This window comes from Ixodes scapularis, unplaced genomic scaffold, assembly GCF_016920785.2.
Source record: "Ixodes scapularis isolate PalLabHiFi unplaced genomic scaffold, ASM1692078v2 PGA_scaffold6__148_contigs__length_123643588, whole genome shotgun sequence".
In the NCBI taxonomy this organism is placed as follows: Eukaryota; Metazoa; Arthropoda; class Arachnida; order Ixodida; family Ixodidae; genus Ixodes; species Ixodes scapularis.
Genome location: NW_024609881.1, coordinates 70192100 through 70216823, shown reverse-complemented (window position 1 = coordinate 70216823; position 24724 = coordinate 70192100). Strand labels below are relative to the sequence as shown.

General features: G+C 46.0%; 1 protein-coding gene across 1 annotated transcript in view; it reads right to left on the bottom strand.

Annotated features, from left to right (window-relative positions):
• Window positions 1–308: 308 nt before the first annotated feature.
• LOC115317796 (acetylcholinesterase-1-like) overlaps window positions 309–24724 on the bottom strand; it is a 48733-nt gene continuing 24317 nt past the window's right edge. Inside the window, exons 3-7 of the mRNA XM_040212784.3 lie at window positions 20591–20816; window positions 19495–19707; window positions 9252–9418; window positions 2008–2448; window positions 309–629 (exon numbers count right to left, since the gene is read on the bottom strand). Coding sequence (XP_040068718.1) covers window positions 491–629; window positions 2008–2448; window positions 9252–9418; window positions 19495–19707; window positions 20591–20812 — 1182 coding nt within the window. The 5' untranslated portion in view covers window positions 20813–20816 and the 3' untranslated portion in view covers window positions 309–490. The remainder of the gene's footprint in view (window positions 630–2007; window positions 2449–9251; window positions 9419–19494; window positions 19708–20590; window positions 20817–24724) is intronic.

Sequence of the window (24724 nt, the reverse complement as noted above, 5' to 3'; positions counted from 1 at the left end):
CATCGGTTAATAAGATGTATTTTTTACAGCAGTTTGTCAAAAATATCTATCTGGTGTAGATATTTATAGTTGTTTTCAGTACATGATGCGAATGATGCAAGAGTGATACGGATATTGAATGAGTGACAAATCATGAAAATGTTTCGCCTATCTGATTACTGAACAAAATGCGCAACGCGGCAGGGGTAAAGCTACCTTCTAGTGCGTTGGATTATCACACTTTTTTACCTAGTTTTACAACATACATACTGGGGATAGTCAATATATTGACGCATTTAAAGCTATAAACGCACAATCTTTAGAAAATATGAATTCACTAAAAGTGATTTAAGAAAGGTAGCCTACCAGGAAATTTTATGGCAAAAAAAAAAATTAAATCCTTGTAGCCACAGAAAGGTGAATGCAATTTTCCACTCTGTCGTCGTCGTTTTTCAGGTATACATTTTTAGCACGGCGGCACGCAACAATTTGCCGGACGTCCGAGCGAACCTCAGTAGAGATGCTCTTCCCACAGCTTGCACCACTCCTCCCTGGGACCCCTCTTAGAGACGAAGTTGTCCGGGCTTAGGCGAAGATACATTCGGGCGTTCCACCTGTATGCTGGCCAATGGAACCTAGCTGGAGGCTTTCTGCGCATAAAAGTTAAAAGTAATAGAACTTGGTACCGCATACTCACGAATGTCGGAGCAGTCTACACTTTGTGTCTCCTTAAGTCCGGACGCCTCTGACACTACGATCTGCTGGAATCAATCAAACAGCGTCAAAAGCGTGCCACCATGGTGCTTGTTATGTTTCTATTTGTGTTCTATCATCCTTGAACCAATCACATACAGAGAAGACCAAGTGACTTGTGCTTTTGACCATGTTCTGAGCCATATCTGAGGTTGTGGTTTGCAGCGCGTGATGAAAACTAGCTTTCATTTATCTTCTGCGAGGAAAAAGTAAACTTGATTGAAAAGAAGGCACGTTCGCGCACGTTGAACGTGCATTCCACACAATCAGGGTAGATGTCCGGCCAGACGATAAATGGGAGCTAGTTTTGACCACGCGATGAGACCAACGACCTCATATATCCATCTGTGTTGTGAAGCATCCGATGTTTTGCTAAAAATTACACCAGCTTAGTCATGCCGACACATACCGAGCAGCACAGAACATGTCGTGACCGAGCTGGGTTCGTACTGTGTTTGTGTGTGTGCGTGACGTCACGTGACGTCATGAGGTTCCATGACTCTGAAGTATCGACGTTATGGTTTCACGAGACGTCATAACGTTTTGTGGCACCGCGACGTCATGACGTGACGTCACCGTGACCTCACAGTCCTTCACGGTTCTTCGTTCTGCTTATTCATGACGGTTGTTCACAATGGTTTTATCATCAAATCTGCCTTATAATAATAATAATAATAATAATAATAATAATAATAATGCTTTATTTCGTTGATGCCCCACAGAACAACCAGCCGGTCAGAATATGGTGGCTCATAAATCAAAATCAAAACAGAGTCCAGGTTAATAATCAACGATCGACGAGAATGCCATGCAGATTAAGAACCCCCCCCCCCCCCCCCAAAAAAAAAAGGACAAAAAAACTGCAACACCCCCCCCCCCCCCCCCCCATGCTCCCTTTTAAAAACAGGCAAATCTGAAAATACGTCCATATGAGGCGACAGGTTATTCAAAGAGTTCTGCATTCTTATTAATGATGCCAATTTTGCTTCAATAGATGGCTAAAACTTGCGTGAACATCTAGAAACACGAGCCGGCACATGAAATCGTAATGACAAACTAAATAAAACTGAACCTTGCACAGAATAGACCCTTTTCAAAACCCGCAACAAGCAAACATTGGCGGTATCCTTTTCTTAGGCACGAAGCCTGTTCACGCAGCACTTGTTTTTGATACGAGCTTAGTCGAGTTGACGCCAAGCGCTGGCGCAGCTGTCGTGTCCAATATATGCTACGTGCATGTACTAGACGGCGCGCCTCATCGACTCATCCACGCACCCTGTCTTGGCGAACGTCACCCAGATGTCCACCAAGGTCTTGCTGAACTCCCGCTCCTTGTCCGTGTACCAGGACGTCGCAAAAGGCTCGCCGAAGAGGTAGTAGAGTTCAGCCGTATGGATGACCCCCATCCAGGGCGGGTCCACCGAGTTCTTGGTGCGGTAGTCGAACTGGTAGAAGAAGACCGGCACTCCCTTTTGGCTCAGCCCCTCGGCGAAGACGTGGGTTGGACAGACCATGAAGTAGTCGGCGATGCAGTTGGCGATGGCGGAGCGGAGCGTCACGTAGTTGGTGTGGCCGAGGAGACCAAGGTAGTTCCAGTAGATCTTCCGCAGGGCCGATTTGGAGAAGCTGTGCAGGAAGGTTCGATTGCACGTGGAGAAGAGCTCAGATTTGGACACCTTCCGGTGGCTCTCCCGCTTGTAGAAGTGGGGCGTCAGGCTGTGGGAAAAGGTTGTATTGTATTGGATTGGATTTCATCGTAATATTTTGTATTGCGTTGCACTTATGAGGCATTTAGTGTTGTAGTAGGGGCCAAAGGTAACCATAAATTTGTGACAAAGATCCCGTATATCCTGCGGGTCTCATCACAACATAAAATATACACAACACTAGAGTAAAAAAAAGAAGAATGGTGACCACTTCGATAAAACACTCATGTACAGAGCGCGACACTGTTAGCGCGAACAAGCGATCGCCGGTTTTTCCAGTCTTTCTCTTTGAAACCAAAGGATGTCATCCAAGTTATTATTGCTACCGGTAGAGCTCATCTAGTTCTATAACGTAAGCGATAACATTTCGTGCTCGCTAATACTATTTAGAAGTAAAATTCGAAAATGCGCCGATGTCGTGTTCGCGCTAACAGTGTCGCATGTGTACATGTTCAATATATAATCTCTCACTTAAAAAAAGAAAAGACCATGGAACCAGTTTTTTCTACATTAAAACATTCACTGTGAATATTAACGAAGTTTACGCATTTTCGAACAATTTGCCATTTGGAATCTTATTTAATTCACTATTCTAAGGGAGAAGAAGGGTTTTGATATGATTTGCCCAATAAGCATGCCAAAACATATGCGGAGCGCAAGTCCTTCTGCTTCTTTTGCAGGAGTTATGGTGAACCCAGAATGCCCATCTCTGATTGAAGGGTACTGGGTAGACCTCAAAGCAAGCTGCCTTCAGGTCTACCCACTATCCTTCAATCAGAGCCAATCAGAGCTCGGCGTTCTGACGTCACCAAATTCCTGCAAGATAAGGAGACGGACTTCCGCTTCGCAGAAGAATTTAATAGGGTATTCATTTTAATTCAAACAGAGTTAATAAAACTATAAAAGCCATAAAAGATAGATTATATGTGGCTTTTGCAGGTTATAGTTATACTGCCGGAGGGAAAAGGGGGGGGGGGGGGGGCGCATAATGCAAGATAATAATCGTCATAATAAGTCGAATATTTAACTAGTATCTTTAACTTAACTTCGTAGTGAAAATAAACATTTCCTCTCAATTAGAAACTTGCTGGGCGTCATCTCAAACCGCTAAATCAGCCAATTCTAGAGAGATTCAGAGCGCGTCGTAAGCGGGGGGTGGGCTAAAGTTTCTAGTCGTGCAACAGGCGTAATGGGTACGGCGCCAAAACGCAAATAGAAGGATTACCATACGCGTTTTTGACAAGCAGCGTCGCGCCTGTTGCACGAGTGGTGACTTTAGCGCACCTTTGCGCTTACCACGTGCTCAAAATGTGCTTAAAATTGACTGATGAAGTGGTTTTGAATGACGCCCATAGTTCCTGATTTGAATCATTTTTAAATTTTCGAATAATAAGAAATGAATTGAACATACTTGAGTTAATTATCCGACTTATCGTGAGAATTATCCCCTTTATGTCCCCCCGGCCCTATGACGCGTTTTATAGTTCCCACGCTAAAGTTAGTGGGAAAAATAATGTCACATGACTTCATGTCAGGTGACCTATACACAAATATAGTTTCCCCGCTAACTTCGTTTTGTTTTTTCTTTCGGACGCGTGAGCATTACAGTTTGGCTATATTTATTAATCACACATAGGTGTACGCATCGCCAACAGATGATCGTATAGCATTGACGTTCATTTAGTCACTGAAACGTTAAGAATCGTCGGGTGCGGCTTATGTGTTTACGCTTCTTTGTGATTGGTCCTTGGGGGTTCTTGTTGGCCAATGCCGCAACCTCATCGCTGTCGAAGAGCATACTTCTTTTTTGCTTTATACCAGGTTGTATCAAAACGTCTCAAGATTAATTTTGTAACGTGCCAGCGAGTGGCAGCAGAAGGCGGCAGGAACTGTCACAAAAGGGTTTGACCTTTGTGAGTCAGTGTGTAAAAAGATATGGACCTGCGTACAGCAGGAGCTGTACAATCGGTGTTATTTTGATCATGTGCCTTACCACGTCTCTGCTTTCATAATAGACAGCAAAGCTAGAACAAAAGGTCGAACGTGAAATTCTGCATGAAACTGAGCCAATCTACCACAGAGACGTCCGACACGATTCTTTAAGCTTACGGCGACGCTGAAATGACTTATGTAAAGGCGAACGACACCCGATATTCTGCAAGGCTTTCCTACTCTCTCACGTCTTCGAGCGAGGGAAGCGAACGACGGAAAGAGGGGTCTAAAGGGGTGTCCAAACAGGACACTACAAAACCCGCGACTCCGACAAATCGTGAAAATTGAAGCGGACGCTTTTATTTTTACGGTCTGTCGGAGTCGTGAAAATGTTTGCAGGAGTCGTGAAAATTTTTACGATCACGACTGCTCTCCTCTTCAGATTGACGTCACATGCCACCTGCGTCTGTCTCACCTCGCCAACGCCCTCGCGTACCGCCGTCGCCTCGGCTCGAAGGCCAAGGAGGTCCGGCTTTGGGTGGATTTGGGACATTCCTGCGTCGAAGGGTGCGTTTCGCCCGCCTCGGATCTGCTTTCTTTGTCGAGATTCACTTTTGTCGTGATGGCGCCCGATGCGGTTCCGTATTGTGAGCGGAGGCCTTGAGCAATTGACCGACAGCCAAATAAGCGTGTGACTGGCTCTCTGGACCCACGTGATGAGCAGAGCAAGGCCGCCGTGGAGGAAGCGAGGGGGAGATTTGACGGAGGGAAGTTTCCCCCCGGGAAGAATTGACGGAGGGAAATTTCCCTCCGACGGCCGGAAGCGGATCGCGGCAAAGCGCGGCACGATTTGCCGGAGTCGCGGGTTTTGTAGTGTCCTGTTTGGACACCCCTTAAAGGGCAACTCCACGCAAAAAGTCGACCCTATCGAAATGACTGATATCGCTTTAGGAGGTCAAAATACGGTCATACCCAAAATATCACGTCAAACCGACGCCGCGTTACCGATTAATACCAATATTAGAAATGTTCTCCCGGCTCGGTTAGCGGCCCGAAAGCGGGTGAGCAACGCTGGCACCGGGTGAGCTAGTGAAGCAACACTGGGCAATGACGTAGGTCTGGTCCTACGCTCTCGTACGGACGCCGCGAACGCTTCGTTTCCCGTGGCATTCTGCGATTCTGCTGACGGCACGAGGTGTTTACCACATTATCCTGTGTTCTCCTATTTTTATTAGCGTCCAGGCAGTTGCTTTAATTCCAGCATTGCTTCCGCGACAGCGCGGAAGAGAGCGAAGCGGTGCTGCTCGCTCACGCGCGCGTCGTGGAGCCGGAGAGATTCGCCGGTCTCGCGTTGGGCAATGTCGAGCAGGATTTGTAGTGCTGTGGGTTGCACCAACAACCGGGTGCGCAACCCGGAGCTGCGGTTCCACCAGTTCCCAAGAGACCGGAAGAGGCACAAGGTGTGGGTCGGTGCCGTTCGCCGGATAGACTTTGGAAGACTGTTGACTCCGAGCTCCAACGCGAAGCTCTGCTCCCAGCACTTTACGTCAGACACCTACACACGGGATCTGCGGCTGCTGACTGTTGCGGGTTTCACCACGAAACAGGCGTCTTTGAAGAACGATGCGGTGCCGTCGCTGTTCGCGTACCGTCCGCCGGCTGCTCCAGCACGATCGGCCGGACGCAGCAGGTCGCGGCTGATCTAACTAGCGTGCACATAAAGGCACCTTGGCTTTAACAACTTAGACCACTTGTGGATAGATCTGTCCATCTATCTCCCATTATTTCGTTTTCTCGGTCCGCGCGCAAGAAACAAATACAGTCACGCTGCGTCGGCACCGACCGCGTCATATTTATAGCAGTCGGATTCGCTTTTCGGCCGGCAAATTTATAAATACACACTAAAACTTACTACATTTGATGCATATCAACAAAGTGAAGCGGTAAAAAAAGAAAATGTGCATCTAACCTTCTGTTTTGAAACTCCACGTGCGACTGAGCCGACCTTGTCGGCGCGTCGGCTCAGAAGCGCGGGACTAGAACTAGGTCATGCCGACGACGCGCCACTAGTATCAGTGTTGCCAAGCTGCTTCAACCGGTAGTTTCGGTTTCGCCGTGCCACCGGACCGATTCTTGCATTCGCGATATCTACAAAACTATACACACTACCGAAAAACAAATTATATCTCGTGATTCAGGGTCGCCGGCTTCGACTAAACAGATCATAACCCAAAAATTGTAAAAATGGAGTGGAGTTGCCCTTTAAGAAAGCCGGGCATGAGTTCGCGCGCGCCGTTCTGATGGTGAGGTGATTCATTGTGCGAACACGAGAATGGAGATAAGTCAGCCGAAAGGATGCCCTCTAATCACGTAGTCTATTTGGCAAGCGAACGAACTTGCCGATCAGCGACCGGCTGGGCTCTCGCTGGGGCGGATGGCTTGCTGTTGCTCGTCGTATACCGATCAGTTGCAGTAAATTCATAGTAAACTTCGCTCGTCGCTCGGGAATCGCACGAATGCGGTCTTTTGTGCTGCGCCTCGTCGCTCATCCCAAAAATTTCGTGTTCGATGTTGGGTGCATTGGAATGAGTTACAGCAAGGAACGCATGTGTTGGGTAGGAAGTCTTGCGCGAACGAGCAGTCGCCAATTTGCGAGCGTGGCCCGAGAAAAAGTGCCGCCTGTCCCGTCTTAAAGAGGCTCTGCTTGGGCTATTCAGCATGAATCGGTGCATCGAAAACGGCACCAAGTACGGACAGTCCATGTGCTTCAGTGGGGCATGTTCAATGCGCGCAGCGTGGTTCCATACCCCATTGTCGCTGCTGCAGTTTTTGGAACCCACTACAGAGCGGGCCTTGCCCGTTGACCACCGTTTACGCGTCCCACAGCGCCCGCTCATCGTCACACAAACACCCGCAAGCGAGGTAACCGGAGTGCAGACGCAGGCCAAAATACAGGCCGACGATGGCTGCGTTTACATGGATATGACAGTAGCGCATTGAATCGAGTTAGCGTGTCGAATCGTCCCATGTAAACTCGTCGATTCGCTAGCCAAGCGCTTCGAATCCAGTCCGATCCCATCCGTTTAAAGATGTTGGTTTGAGATATTCAAGCCGAATAGAGACCCCCATGTAAACTCTAGTGAACCGAGTCAAGTGTCTGAAGGACGGGGTACTTTGCTCCCCTCCCCGTTTTGTGCCACCGTCCGGACCGCCTAGTCACCGACAGACTCCACTAATCTCTCCCCCCCCCCCCCCCCCCCCCTCCCTGACAGCTCACATGGGGTGCGCTGTAATCATTCGACGCAAGTTGTCGGCAGCGGTCGATTCGAATCCATGTAAACGCAGTGGTTAAAGTGATTTCAATGCGCTAACTCAATTCGATGCACTATGGTCGCATCCATGTAAACGTAGCCAATGGCGGCCTGGGGAGCGCGCCGACTGGTGGCGGCTCGGGTAACTGACGCGCTGAACGCGTGTATAGAAAAAGCTAGAATGAAAATTAGCCTATAACTACTCCTGTCAGACAACACCTTCCTCTTCAATAAATATCCTTTTCGATAAAGGATATTCCGCTAAAGGAGCTGCTGTTACACGACCGGCAAAATACTATTTAGCACTGATCTCTATCCCAATTGCTGGATCGCGCTTCGTCGCTGCGGAAAGGGACTATTCTGATGGTGACAGTGTGCAAACGTAGATAAGGTAGGTTTTTCTAAACAGATCTAGACTCAAAACATTTTGATACCATCTCGTATCTCACGCGTATGTGGATGACTTACCTTCAAAAACAACAAAAACACACACTACCAATAGGGGAAAAAAAAAGAAATAAACAGATTGATTTTCTTTTTTTAAGGAATAAATACCTCTTTCCACAAAATAAACAATAATTCTCAGCAGTGATAGAGTGCAAGCGAGCGACCAAGCGAGTGATGGAGTGCAATCGACATCTTGTAAACCCTAAGTCTCCCAAGATGGGGGACGAAAAAAAAAAAAAAAAAACGGACGAACACAACAAAATTTTAATTGAGATTTTGATGTTTGCTTCCGTTTTTTTATCGTTCCCCATCTCAGGGTTCACAAGATGTCGAATAATTCTTCAGCTTTGCCTTACTTTGAAACGTATTTATTGAACGACCAAAGAAGTGGACACCACATGCTCTTTGCTGTTTGGTCAATAATTCTCCAGAGACCAATGGAATAAGTTCACCATCGTTTCCCCAGACCTAGCTTTTTTTCTGCAGCTTAGAACCTGGGCCTGGTTCTTACCGTTGTGGTTTAATATTTAACGCCGGGTTTTTTGTACTGAATAAGAAGATTGTACTCGACTTCCTCTGATACTGCGGCCTGCTGTGAGAAAATATGATTATCCGTCTTTTCGCGTTTGAACGAGCTTGGTTCCTAGCGCTTTGTTCAAGATACAAATAATAAAGAAAAATGACACCTGCGCAGCGGCAATTAGAAAGTGAAGCCCCATGTTCGTCTTTGTGACCTACATCGCTTTTTCAGGTATAATTCCTCACATGTTCGCAGTGATTACCAAGAGGCGTGTTGTGCATAAAAGTTAACGCTTACTTTTTAACGTCACTTTGCAGCCTCACAAAAAAAAAAAAGAAAAAAGAAAACAAAGGCGTTACTAAAAAGTGTTGCAAAAATGTGTGACGTGACGTTCGTTATCACGTGACATTATGGTTTCGCGTGGCGTCGCTTCTTGCGGTCACGTGACTCACTGTAGCACCAACCACGTGACCCATAGTCATCCGGCCCAAGAACCTACTATTACGTACGATAAATTCATGAAGCATGACCACTAAAGTTTTTTTTTTAATTTTTTTTAAGGAGTATAGATCCGCGCAACATTTGAATATGGAGGGTGCTCACGTGGTCAGTATGGTGGTACCTTCATCTGGCGTGACGCCCAGCATCACCGTCACGTCCTTCGGGAACAGTCCTCTTTCTACAGCTCGAAGGATGTTTACGGGCAGTAGGTCGTCACCGAAGATGGGCAGGAATAGCAGCAGCTTCTTGAACATGCTGTCTTGCACTTTCTGTCGACGGTCCGGCAGAATGACGGAAACATGATTAGTGTGTCAAATAACAGTGCTATGAGCCATTAATATATTTTGATTGCTTTCTTGCATACAGTAAAGTAGAAATTTCTAATTGCTTTCATAGGTGAACCCATGAAAAACCATATCGTAAGGTTTAATTTAAATTCCGGAAGCTACATAAATATTTCTAGCTATCATGGAACGTTTGTAAGCTCTAGTAAATATGCTTTACAATGCGATGCTTTTGATTTACCCTTTGAGCTGTTTTTCGTTTCATTACGAAGCAGTGAAAGACAGTGAAATTCTCATGATTGCGGTGCTTGTGTTACCTCTCGTATTCGGATGTCTGTAAATATGAACGATAAAACCAGAATGCCTCGTATCTATATCTAGATTTTAGATTAGATTCCAGAGCGCTTAGAAATGCATGAAACACACACAAAAAACTCCCGTTTTGCGAAAAAAAACTACTGTAACAAAAACAAAACAAAATACGACAACATTTACAGAAACTTTTCGTTCATTTTTCCCATGTTTTCTTTTTCAATGAGTGTATGGGTTTCTGTAAATACTTAAGGGCAAAATTAAGTTACCGTAAAATAAGAAGGTTTTGTCATAGAACACAATAAACACCATCCCCTTTAAGATCCGGTTATGATATACAGGGTGTCACAAAAAAAAAGTTTTCTTTATCCAAAAATTAAACTAGTCATCGCCGAACGCTCATTCTCCGCCCAAAGGTATCGCTAGAGGTCACAACCAGATGCCAATGTTTCAGCTCGATCCGATACCTTACTCAAAAGTAAGTGTTTTTCTGAAAATTTCAATGGAAAAATGGCGGCCGACGGAGTTTATAGAATACATGGGTCTCTATGGCACCAGAAACCGAACACGGGCAAAAGTGGGCTCCATTTTCTCATTGAACTTTTCAGAAAATCACCTATAACTTTCGAATTAGGTATCGGATCGGGTTGAAACTTTGGCATCTGGTTGTGACCTCCAGCGATACCTTTGGGCGGAGAATGAGCGTTCGGCGATGACTAGTTTATTTTTCCGATAAAAACAAACAACCTCTAAATTCTTTTTTCGTGACACCCTGTACCACGTTACGCCTTAAAGGGACGTTGAAACATTTCGTTAAAAAATAGACGCTGATTATAGGGTAGTTCTATCCCATGAATCTGAATATCTGGTTCGTATTTCTAAAGATGCACCTAAACGCAAGAAAAAAAACTAAAAACCTCCGACCAGTTGTGACGTCATACTAAGATCTTTCGGCCATTAAACGCGTGTCGTTCGTGTGGGCAGCGCGTGCAATTACAAACTTGCCGGGCATATATTCCCCCGAACTGGCAAAATACCAGCTAGAAGACAAGGCCTACTCATGACGTCATCGTTAGTAGATCCCGACCCGCCCCAAGCGGGAAACAGGCTGAAGAATGACGAGAGTATGGGCCACGTGCGACCGCTGAGCGCGAGCTGATAGCGAGCTTCCACTGTTCATTTGCAACGTGCATGCAACACCATCGAGCTTGCCGGTCTTGGCAGCCTAATAATATGAGCTCGCACTGAGCATGACCACTGAAGCAGGCGAAGCAGCTTTAGGTGTCGCAGACGACGATGGTAGAGTGCCTTCATAAACACGCGCGCTTTTGCTTGAGTGGTGACATCTCAGCCATTTTTCCGCCCAATCGTTTTTTTATGCATTATGAAGTGCGCGCAATCCGGTGTCACTCAGCTCGAGCGCGTAGCTTTGGCTGATGCATAGACGCCATCTTACCGCCCAAGTCACGCACCGAGTGCGCGAGAGCGTCACGCGCTGGCACATTCCGGACAACAATGGATGTCTTCACCCTGAGACAGACATCTAGGCACCCTAGACGATGGTGCTCATCTGGGCCACCTGGGGGGCGCTGAGGGGATCTACTATAGTGATGACATTTAAAGGAGGAAATGCGCAGGCCTTGTCTTCTAGGTGGTGTAGACTTCCCTAGTCGCAAAGTCTTTTCCTGATTTCTTTATATTTTTTTTTTGTAAAAATAGCAAAGGTGCGCTTGCATAGCTTTGATAGTCGCTGAAGATGCGCGAGAGCGGAGAGTCCGAAAACTCTGGATATGACGGCACGCTCCGGGAAGAAAAGGCTTCGGCGGTACATTGAAGACGGTTTTCTCCGGCCTCCGTGCACCAAATTTAAAAATAATTTCGATATTCGTGAACCGAGAGGCCAAAATGAAGACGATTTAAGTGTGTTTTTTTTTCTCAAATACAGTACCGCTTCAGTCTACCCTTAAGTCCGGCCGCAGTGGACCCTAAGATCCAATAGAGTCAATCAAGCAGCAGTGAAGCAAGTGCATTGTCATGGCGCTCGTCGTTTTTGGGGGTTTGCTATTACCTGCTGAACAAATCACGGCACAACAAAAAAAGACGACACTTAAGACTGCTAACGTGTATGAATGCGAAAGGCATTCCTACACGCACCGCGCCACGCCTTCCTTCCGCACACGGCGCTCCGGCGGCGACATCACGCTCCCCTACTGCGCAGGCGCGGTGAACCACTCCGGCTTCACGACGGCTTGCCGTGTCGAAGCGTTGCGTTAATGTGCCTTTCTTTATGTTTTATTTCTGAGGCACGTGCGCTTTGACCTCGAGCGCCCCCGCCGGCTTCCATGACGAGGCATCTGCGCTGCTGTGGTTTTCTTCGTGTTTTACTGGGAATGGAAATGTAGGTTCCGTTTCGCTCAGCCAATGGGAAATTAGGTGCCGTTTCGCTGAGCCAATAGGAATTTAGGTGCCGTTTCATTCAGCCAATGAGAATTTATGTGCCCTTTTTCGCTGGCTTCACTCAATGAGACCCCCATTTAATGCTTTCGCATTAAAAAGCGCAGTAGTGCGGCGCAGTCATTCGGCGTTTTTCCGTGCGAAGTTGCTATTAGTCGGGGTAGCAAACCCCCAAAGACGACGAGCGCAGTGACGATGCGCTTTTTGGCACTGCTTTATTAGCTCCGTGATATTGTATACGCCGAACAAGTGCTCTAAAAGGCGCATTTGACGCGTCGAAACGCGAAAAGGGGCAAAGGGCAACATGAAGAACGCGCATAGAAAACGCGATGACGAAGCAGAACAGCTTGTGCCGTCATTGGTTGAAGTGGGGGGTAAACAAACGCGCGCGGACGCGTTTGGGGGGTGAACAAACGCAGGAGGTGCGCAATGAGCAGACCAACGAGGTAGAGGTGCTTAAGGCTGCGGTCCCACGGCAGCCATCTTGAACAAGGCGTTAGTTCAACCAATAGATGGCGACACGCACCCGTGGGGTGGCCGAAACATTGGTTCACAGTGGGATGGCTCGAGCACCATCACGTTCCCCTCGTGGCCTTGCTCGCGCCGCTACCAGCTGTGCTCAGCTAGCTCAAGTAGCGTGGCCCACCAAACGGATGTATGCGAGAATGTCAGGCTGGGAATAAATTGTTGTCTGATATAGGGAGATGCGGTCGGCGGTTGTAACGTGCTTTCGCAATAAATCTTACCAAGAAGGAATCAAATGTTGATAGACGTGTCAATATTCTATCAATGAAAATTTCCTCTGCAAAAATGCACGCTTAGTAGACTCAACCAGTGGAAGCGGACGTCGAGTAAACTGCTTCGCGATTTACGGTACTTACCTCACCATTTTAATGACGACTAAAGTAACGTCACGAAATATTGTGTTTCACGGGGTCCGGAAGATGTTGTAAAGGTTGTTACATTATAGTTCCCGGAAAACAAACGCCGTTGCAATATTTTCGGAAGTACCGACACACATTATGTTGTAAGTACAGCTTAGGGAAACCATCAGAAGAAATAGGAAGACGTTTATTTGCAATGAAGACGCTATGAATGAACGGCGTTCAGCGACGGCAAGCTATGAGCGTTCGGGAATATATAAGTTGACGTGATTGCTAACCATGGACATGCGGACAATGAAGACCAGTTTTGTCGGGAGATGGTGTTGTGGTGATGAACGGATATCGGACGACTCATGGCAGACGAACAAGCAAGTTTCTTCTCAGCGATTGGTAAGTGTCCAGTTTCAAGCACAACACGTGGCTACCGACGTTGTCGACGTTTCGAACACTTACCGCTTTCGACAAAAGCCCTGGCACCTGGGCTAACTTTGTGGAAATACTCGAGCAGTAACTGAAAACGATCCACTATTCAGTCGGTGGGTGGCGAAACGTATCCACATCTGCGGAGTCATGTACGATGCGTACTCTAAGTGGCTGGAAGTTTACACGATGTCTGCCACGACGACCAAACACGTCATTGACGTTCTACGGTCTATTTTACCTACTTTTGCCCTACCGAAAATACTTTACTCTGATAACGCGCCAAATCTTGCTTCAAATAAAATAAACAAGTTTTTGAAGAAAAAAAAAAAAAAAGGCATCAGGCATCACATTAGTGCACCATACCATTCTGCAACTAACGGGCAAGCAGAACAGATGGTGTGCGAAACGAAAACAAAATCCCTTTTGAAGCTTACGGAAGAAGCAGTTCAGTAAAGAATCGCCAGGTTCTTGTTCCGGCAGCACGCGTCGGTCTCATCTTACACGGAAAAAAACCCGCCGAAGCAATATTCGGCGGAAGAATAGCCACACCGCTCGATCTCATGATACTATCGCTTACGAACAAAGATCGAGAGATACCCACATCGGGAGTAATGGCAGTTTATTCGGTCGGACAACTCGCCTACGTGAGGAATTTCAGCGGAAGTCTGGCCTTCCATGTAAAACTTGAGTAGAAAAGGCTCTATGTTGGTTGACCAGGAGGTGTCATCTCTCGGAATAGGTTGGATATCAATGCCCTTAAGTGTAAATATAATTAAATCAGAAACCTTTCTTTGTGTATTGTGTAACTGCCCTTGTACTTGATAGTAGAAGCTACGGTGGTGATCTGGACCTTTCACACCAAACTCCTTTTTCTTATTTTTCGCCTCATACTCCTTTGCGGTTTAAGCATGCTTCAAGAATCTTTTGGAACGGGGACACTTTACGTCAACGAGGCCATTTGTTCCAAGTAGTCAATCAGGGAATGCTGCTAGAAATCCGTCCCTCATATTAACGAATAAGCCGCGCTTCTGCGCAGTGCAGTTTTCCTGTTCCCCGTACAGTTGTAAAGCAACATCCTCATTGATTCTACCATATACTGTTGCGGGTGAAGAAAGTCTTTGGGTACACGATACTTGAAACAAGTCTAGCACTGTACGTTGTGGTTCAACACCCATTAATGTCGTCGTCCTTATAGAGCCTCATCATTTAATCATTACCTCGTCACCTCATATTGCTCTTCATCAACAGAAAGTAAAATAGGCTACCCTCACATTACAATCCAAGAATTGAAAAATTAAGTCGTTCAGTCCTTCAACCAGTTTATAATTTATATAATGTTATTACGTTACATTACCTCGAGACGATCGACGTCCATTGTCGATCTTCAAATACGTATACCTGTATATAAATTAGACGCACAAGGGGGGGTTGGTTGCCGAGTGCATCGTCTAGCGCACACTGAAGTCACTGGGTCCTGGGAAAGTAGCGCCATTGCCTTCCCTACGTGCTAGCCGGGCACAAACAGATACTAACATACACACGACCCAAACCTCGCAAGGCGATTGGCTAATTGTTCTAGGCTGCCATGGAAATCGCCATCTTGGTCCATTTAAATCTTCGAAGCCTCCAGGGGGTTGTTCTAAACCAGTCGCGCCAAGATCACCATGGAGCATCATCGTACTGGAAGCGTTCCCCACCAATTTAAGAGTCTTTGGCACTTCGTATGCGATCAACTTATTAATCATGCATATCTCCATGGATCTCTTACTATTTTATTGTTCATCTGGCGTATTTCAAGAGAGTAAACTTATTTTTCAGTGCCTCCAAGCACCGGCCCAGCATGTGGTGGTGGTACAAATATGTGCGCCTGTTTCGCCGGTGTGTGGATAGCAAACTCTCGGTATACAATAAACGCCTCCATAAAGCTACCCGTCACCAGCGAATTTAGATAGGCTCACCAAGAACGAATTAAGTGGTCAAGGAGAAATTGCTCATTTCACGGACCAAGATGGCGACCACACGGGCAGCTTGGCGTTACTTTCCCAGGATCCAGTGACTTTAGCGCACACCAGCTCGGAGCACTGTGAGCGAAAGCTCGCGCTGCAGAACCCACCCCGCCTCTGCCCGTTTCGATCTGGAAGAGCATCGTACCGGCGTGCGGTCGTGCATCACTACTGCGTGGCGCACGTTGAAGACCCCAGGTTTTCGGTTTTACCGCACTGGCTAAATTGCTCATCTACAGCTGAGACACCAGACGCCCACTAAGGCAGACTAACTTCCGGCTGAATAAACATACACACAACAATTTGCAATTAGACGCATAATAACAAAAAACACAGTGTGCCGCCTCTTTTCTTTGGATGCCTTTTTTTCTAAACCAGCGCAAGCTCGTGCGTTTTCTCTTTTGAGACGGTTAGAACGGTCGCACATAAAACCCGCGTTTCTCCTACCCGCCCGCGTCCTCCTCTCATTATGTGTATTTGGTTATAACTAAATAAGCTATAATAATGGTGTATTATTCATATTTACTTTCAGTTTCAATCAGGGAAAAGGAGTTTCGCGGCAACTACAGCCAATAAATGAGCTGCGCTTAGAGTATCGGCACTCCCTTCCCCGACAGTGTTGTGAACGCCGCCATTTTGGTGCTTGTGCAGAGCAGGCGCAACTGCCGATCGTCATGATTCAAAAGTGCGACTCGTCAGCATTAGATTCGGTGTTAGGAAGCTCATGTAATTTTGCTTTGCTTTGTCGCAAACTGTTTAAAGTGGGGGACGGAAAAGCGTTTCTTGTGATTTCAGATAAAGCTTCAAATAACTGGCAACCATAATTTTAAGCCATACTAAGGCCAAGCGTGGCTACTCTGAAGCGTAGCTTGTTTAATAACACTATTCATGCTCTTGTTCAAGACGCTTGTAATACCTAGGGTGCCTCAATGTCCTTCTGTTTAGGGTGATGCCACCCTCTGTAGTACCCGATGCCGACAGCACGCGCTCACGGGGAAAATACAAAAAAAATCGACGAAAACAAAATGTCGCCATAGCACAATCAGCACCACGAGCGCGTGCAGGGACACGCTCTTTCACGCGCTTCTGATCAAAAAATAAAAATAAAAGAGGGGGACAAAATGGCCAGATGTCGTGCTCCACCCTAAGCAAAGGGCACATGAAGTGCTCCACCCAGTAATACCTGGAGGGGCCATATCGTAAGCCCCGTGGATTCCACAAGCCACTACCTTTTGACACCTGCTTCTTCTTCATTGTTCCCGCTTGTGCCAGTAAATTAGCTACGGTTCAGAGTAACGACACTTGGCCATATTGTGGCTTAAAATCATGGTTGCCAGTTATATGAAGCTTTATCTAAAATCACAGGAAACGCTTTTCTTTCCTCACAAATGTTTAAACAACCCGCGACAGAGCATTGCAATATTGCATCAGCTTCCTAGCACCGCATCTAATGCGGTGGAAGTCGTACTTTTAGATCACGATGATCGGCAGTTGCGTTTGCTCTGAGCAAGACCCGAAATGGCGGCGCCCAAAACAATTTTGGGGAACGGAGTGCCGATACTTTAAAGCTCATTTAGTGACTCTAGGCATAAAGTGAACTCGGGTGTATTCTTTTCCTCTTCGTCTTCATTGTTTATTGATTTCAATCATATCGAATAATGAACACATTATATCACGCTACGCTTCTGTAAATATTGGTCTTAGATTTATTAGCCTGACCCAGTACTTAAACCATTCAGTTATCGATAGTAAATCTTCCAATATATTTTTTAAATGTGAGGGTAAAAGGACACGGAGATTGATGATGATACAGACGCCAACGCCGCCCTCGGAAATTTTTTGAACATTAGAAATCAGCAGTTTGTCTGCCATCCGCCAGGTAGCGCAACAAAACACCCAAACAGTTTTAAATGTTTTTAAAATTAGTTAAGCTCTACACCTATTAAGAAACCAAAGCAATATCATTGTGAAAATTTAATACATCGCAATGTATATCTATTCCAAACTATAAATGTTATTAAATGCCAATAAATCTGTTTGATGTCCAAAACAGATATGCGTCAAAAACAGGTAAGTTTGAAGGGCTCCTGGAGCGTTATGACTTTGAAAATGAAAAAAAGCCATCGTCCACCTCTTGGGCAACCATTGTAGCTCTAAATTTTATAAAAGATATTATCATAGTTTAATTATTTCTTCAGCGGCATTTGAACTACCATGACACGAAGCACAAAAAAGTGCTACGTTTGATATAAAATATCTAAACAAAAAAAATTTACACAACATTAAATTTTTTTCTGCATATTACCAATTATAAGCACTACATCTGTAGCCAATTTCATTGCCCTAGCTCTTGCCATTAAAAACATATTTGTGCGGAAAAATGTCAATTTTAGGGCAATATTTGGAGGGATGAAAAAAAACAAAGTAGTGCAAATATCAAAAAAGTGGATCGTTAGATTCTGCTCCGACATCATCTTAACAAAACTGCTATATTGGAACCGTGCTATCTTTAATGGATCGTTCATAAAACATGAACTAGCCGAGCAAGTGAGGGTCCGCGCCATCATATTCGCAACGCTACAAATGCGCATGAACAGTAAAAACCAACACATACATAATATCAAATGAAAGAGGATTGCATTGCCTTTCAAATGACATCAATCCCAAAAAGCAGTATTTAAAAGGAGATGAGTAATGGCCTGCCGAAAAGTACCTAAATTGCCACATTCAGTGGGACCGTGGCCTTAAGGCCGGTTCAGACACTTGCGTTTGAGTGCGTTTGACTGCGTTGCGTCGAGAAGCGAAAGCGAGTCACCGGCACATCTGTGCTTCATATGAAGCGTGCAACCCAATTCAAAGAATCATCTTAGCACGCGATATATGTAGCAGGGATGTCCTGGTTTCTCGCTGCCGCAACGCAGTCAAACGCAGTCAAACGCAACTGTCTGAACCAGGCTTTAGAGCGACGAACTGGTATCCCGTTAACCAGACGAAAGTGACACCCTCCTGGCTGCCGCCATGTTGTACAATTTTGACCACTAGACATGTGACCGTACCAAATACTGAGGCTTTTACGCAAAACTGAGCCGAGATTTGTATTATTCCGATCGTTGTAAAAAACATTATAAACTAATTTTCAGCTAATGTTAGCCCCCAGAGATCAGTGTCGAGCTCCGACAAAAACCCGAAATATAGGACCGCGTCTGACGGCATCCAACGGAGTCCTCTCGACGCTGTCCGGTTTTTTTTTTTCTCGAAAGCTCATTTTGGACTTAAAACGAACTAAACATAACTCACCTGTTCGGTACTTTTATTAAAGATCAAAGCAATTATGTGTTCGCGGTACTTCGTTAAAACCTAGACGTAAAACTATGAGCTCACGTGTCTAGTGATAAAAAAATGTGCAACATGGTGGCGGCCGGGCGGGGGTCATTTTCAGCTGCCAGTTTATCGCTCTAATCCCCTCTACCTCGTTGGAGCAGACGAACATGCACGTGGTAAAGTGTGGGCTGCGGTCGAATTTCAAGTGTAACGGGGTATCGTCTACCTGCGAATGGAAGTCACCACTACTGTCGAGAGTCGAGACTGGTTACAACGAAGTAAACGGTAATCGGAAAGCACATCGCTATAGCCCCTATTTCGTTATAAACGACTTCGGTTAACGAAGTGCAGAGGGAATGGGAAATCGTAATCGCTTCGCTGTAGCCGCTATTTAGTTATAACACTTCGTTTCAGCTTAAGTCCAGACGCAGCCAACGCAACGAGTTAATGGTACCAATCAAGCAGGGTCAAAAGCGCAAGTCACTGTACCTTCCTTGTCATGATTGGTCCAGCGACGATAGAACACGTACATAAACATGACGAACACCACGACGGTGCTCTTTTGACGCCGTCTGCTTGGTTCCGTGAGCTCGCCAAGCGTGGGCTGCGTCTGGATTAAAGATGAAATGAAGTCTAGATTGTGGCGAAATTCCGCTCTGCCTACCAGTATCCTGCGGACGTTGACCCTACGCAGGCATCCGACGACCTGCCGCCCGTGCGTGTGCACGGACATGTTGCCGGTCGCGCAACCCGTCCTGAAGGCCAGTTCGTCGGCGGCCTGCAGGCTGCTGTTGACGCGCGCTATCATGGGCACGCAGGGGCTGCCGCTCTGGAGGATCGCCACTTGAATCAAGTGGCTTGCTATGGGCGACGTGAGCTGCGGGAAGAAAGAAGAGGACGACAGCCCTGGTAACGTTTTGAAACGGTAATAGAGCGCAATGTTAAGTAAGTAGAAAAAAAAATTGTATGGAAAATTGCTGGGCATTTGTGTTGGATACGTGAAACGTTCTAGCATCATATAACATCATTTCACGTGACCTATACATCAATTGAACTTCCCTGCTAAATTTAGCGGAGAAACATAATTGGTGTGAAGGCCTGCGACGTACCATAACGGACGACTACCACGCGTTGCATTATGGGACAACACAAACCTAAACACGAATTCAACTTCCCCGCTAAATTTAGGTGAGAAACTGAATCTGTGTGTTGGTCTGAGGTCCCGTAATGCAACACTGCGCGCGTTGCATTATGGAAGGTCACATGCCGCGCCTCAACGAAATACGGCTTTACGCAATCCGTAGCAACTAGCCAAAGAAAGTTTAACGTTAAAAACGAATTTTCGAATAATAAGAAAAATATTCAGCGGATGACATACTCCTTCCCGTGGCAGTTATCTAGTTCAAAACCACGAATCATTGTCTTTTTTTGTGGCCAGCGTTTAAATTCGGTAGCATTTCTGGGCCCACCAAACTGTGAGATTGCATGCGGCCATTCGTAAACACCTCCGTAGCTAAACTTAGCGATAACACATGAATTGGCGTATATTTTTCTCAGCGTTAGTCCATGTGACATGTGGCAATGCGTCCTAATGTGGCACTACGTCACATGATTTCGACGGCACATACGTCACGTCACAAGGCCACATGACGTGACGTCACAGTACCACGTGATGTCACGTAACGTCACCGTCACACTTGTATAACGTCGCAAACTTAGTTTCTGGTCGTTAAATGCGGACGATCGAGAGTCAGAACTACCATTAGTCCAATGGACATGGCTCCGGCACTGCTTCCGAAGGCCGTGATTCTGGACGGGTCCCCTCCGAAAGACTTGATGTTGCGGCGAACCCAGAGCAGGGCCAGGTGCATGTCGTGAATGCCCATGTTGCCAGGAACGTCGTCGTTGTGGGCGTGGAGGAAACCAAAGGCTCCGAGTCGGTAGTTCATCTTGACGATGACCACGTCGCCCATAGATGCCATATACCTGGGACATTTGAGTGAGACCATGGTATTAGCCTGCATGGTGCCTGCAACACTTCTCCCAAAGGTGTATTTACCAAGTCATAAAATGTAATCTCTCGATTTCCGTGTTATCAAATCAAATCAAATTAAGTTTTATTTGTTGTCACATCTCCTGACTTAGGACAAAAAGCTGCTGAGTTGCAGCTTGACGAAGGTCCCAGCCCCCGTGCAGTTCGGGACAGCAAAAAGGTAAATAAAAAAAACACACACACACCCAAAAACAATTAAATATTACATAAATGTAGACACATTTTATACAAATGTTTGATGTAATGAGCACTTTAGGCAAAAAAAGAAGAAAACAACAACTCAATACCCGACAATAAACCACGAGAGCGGTCAGCAAATACACAAAGAAAGCACACAGGATAAAAACAATGCCAGTATTAAAAACGTCACAGAGAAAAAAATCAAATTTACTAACCCTTTATGTGAAAGTGACTCTAAATTTAAACTCTTTTTGTACAGAGTGTTTAGTGTGGTGGACAAATTAAGATGGAGCGTCTGATCAAGGTAATTTTTGCGGGATGGACGGATTACCCAGGGCTGATTTAGCCTAAGGTCGCGCAGGACGATGCGATGTTTCAGGTTAGCTAAGTGAATGTAATGAACGTTGTTTTGGGCTGAACAGCCCTACAATACGTTGTTAAAAGTTTGAACGCATATATTTGCTGAATTGTTTTTATTTTTAGGGCCTTAAATAATGATGCAGTGGGATGGAGAGAGGGAACAGAAGATATTGCACGTACAGCCCTTTTTTGTAAAAGGTGCAACTTTCTCAGGTTTGTTTTGGTTGGGGTGCCCCAAATAAGGTTGCAGTAATTTAAATGGGAACAAACGAACGATTTATAAATAGTTAATTTAATATGAGCAGGAAGTATTGTTTTAAACTCTGTTTTAGGCCAACGCTCTTGGATAACTTTGCTTGGAAGTAATCTGTACGAGCATTCCAGCTCATGTCTTGTACAAACAACACACTCAGTATTTTAATATAGTTTGCAAATTCAATTTGTTCATTATTGCTTTTAAGACAGAGTGGATTGTTTACCCTTTCATTTCTAGGTTTAAACATAATAGCCTTGGTCATAGAAGCCTCATGTCTCCGGCCGCAATCCTGGCGGTGTCCTAGCAGCGGTGGTAGAATTAGCAGTTTGCAGCCCGTTTTGCTGAAGGTCACTCTTCAGCTTGACAGTCCGTTTAGCAGCCCGTTTTGCTGAAGGTCACTCTTCAGCTTGACAGTCCGTTTAGCAGCCCGTTTCGCTGAAGGTCACTCTTCAGCTTAACAGTCCGTTTAGCAGCCCGTTTTGCTGAAGGTCACTCTTCAGCTTGACAGTCCGTTTAGCAGCCCGTTTTTCTGAAGGTCACTCTTCAGCTTGACAGTCCACGGACGCTTCAGCAGCCAGAAGTTGGGATTAGGCGACGACAGCGAAACTTGCGTTCGCTCGTACTTTTTGGCCGGACTCCCATAATCGGTGTCAGATTAAGAAAAAAAAAAAACAAAAAAAAAACGGTAAATACCGCACGAAGAGACAGGTATTGCTACTCCAGCCGATCTGGTCCAAGCGTTTTTGTAACGACACAATTTTATGAACCAATCCCGTTTTTTTTTTTAACAAATATTTTCAACATGGCAGTCTCGACCTAGCAACCAGACGCCAACTTCTCGCGGTGATAATCCTGCTTTTTGCCACGGTATTTTTTGCGTACCGAGTTTACGCCGCAAAGTGTAAACGGGGTTGGCTTGTGTTTGCAGTACTTCCTGCGCGATGACGTGAGGATCTAGAGAAAAGGTCGACGTGGGAACAAGGCTTAGCTCCGCTTGGACGTTGCGAAGAACGTCATCTGTATTTTTTTTTCTCTTCGTTGGATTTTTGTAGCCCCTGCCTCATGTTGTCTCTCAATATAGTTCCAATGTCTCCACCTTTCTTCGCTGTGGATTCAGTCAGGCGAGGTGAAAATGCTGCGGCCATCGGTCACTCATGAGAGTGTACTCTGCATGAGACGGGCCTCAGTGAACTGCCAGCGCAGCCAGGACCGAGTTGCTTCACCAGACGTAGTCCGCAACTTTGGTGGTGCTGCAGTGGATTATTAAATGAAGTCTGCCCACTGAAACGACGTCTAGACAACAGTGTTCATTCATGTATAAAACGTGGCACACTCGAAAAGTTTACGTCGCGATCAGTCACATGGTAAGCATAACCCTCGGATTCATCATCGGTCAAAATAACGAGCTGTTGCATACATGTAGCAATGATAAAGCCATTGATATGTACGATGCAAACCTTTCTCCGATGTCGTTTTGAACACGAAAGAGTTGATTTTTTACAGCGGAGCGGTTAAGGGCTAGTTTCCTCAGGATTGTGGCCGCCAGTAAATAAATGTTGACACAACACGCCGGGCAGCTACTGCCATCTATAAGCAACGACGGCAACCAGACAACCAGCTTGCCGGTTGTCTAGTTGCCGCCGTCGCTCATGGGTGGCGGCAAAATTTCCAGCCTTTCCATTCTGGCTTGCCGACTTGCGGCCGGCCATTACTTCATTCCCACCGTAGTACAGCATCGCTGGTTTTCCTTCTTCACTAGAGTGGAAAGGCTGCAAGATTTTTTTTTTTTTATATATACTCTTCCAAAAAGATTATAAAATATTTACAGCGCCAATAAAACGGAGGATAGAAAAACGAGGTACACAGACAGAGGGCAAAATTTCACTTTCCAAATCTTGAGAATCTTGGAAAGGAGACTGGGCTCTCAACAGTTCTTTCAGACATGCCTGTTTTCATTGTGCATGTCAGTCGTGTGAATGATTATAGGGGTCCTGTTTATGCTACAGAACAGCGCTGTTCTGAGTTGATGAAGTTGATGACATTATTAGCCAGGCAAGTTGGTTGTTATTGGACATACTAAAACCCGAGCCTGAGGCGACAAAATGGTGTGAAACGCAGCTTTGTATTTGAGACGTGTTTGAGTTGTGTTCGAGACTAGACGTGTGGTGTTTGTCACCCTTTCTGCTTCCCCCGTCTCGGGTTTCTGTATGTCGGACTATTTCGAAGCACAAGAGATGCACTAATTGACCCCCTTTCTGTTGCCTCCGTCTCGGGTTTCAGTATTTCGGACTATTTCGAAGCACAAGGGTTGCACTAATTACACAACACCTACAATTAAAAGACTGCAAAAGGAACAGATACTATGAAGCATGCCCGAACCGATTGTCATTAACGGCCAAATGGCAGTGCTATTAGCAGCTACTTTTCTCAGACGCAGCTGAGCACTAAACGCCTGAGCAACTCAAACCATCAAGTGGTCGCTTTCAAAGTCCGGCTAGCAGAGCACTCTGTGACATTTGTCTAGGTACACTGGAGTCCGGACCAACACGGTGGCCAGAACGTGGACAATTAACTAAATCACCTATCAAACTGATACCACGTGTAAGGAAACTATTGTTACTAGTAGTAAGCTTAATACTTTCCGTCCGATGTGGGGTTGCACTAGGGACAGTCGGAGGGGCACCAGCATCCTCAACGCCATGCAGGTGGCAAGGATGGAGCTCTTCGATGACTTTAATATCCCTACCTGTGTTCTGGTGCAAGTTCATAAATGGACATAATACCAGACCTGACATAGGCCTCTCCAAATCTTCGAACGAAAGCTGAGTGGACCCCGATACACTCCTAGGATGTGGCCACCTACCCATCAGGATCTCATTGAAAGCACTACAATCTCAGCCGCCTAAGCTCACTGCACGATTCGTGGAATGAGATGACTTCCGAACAGCACTCAAGAGGGAGGATTCTCCGATTCCGCTCATCTGGCGCATCCCGCGGGCCCTGCAGAAGGCGACCCAGTTGGTCTGGGTGCGAGAATAGATTCTA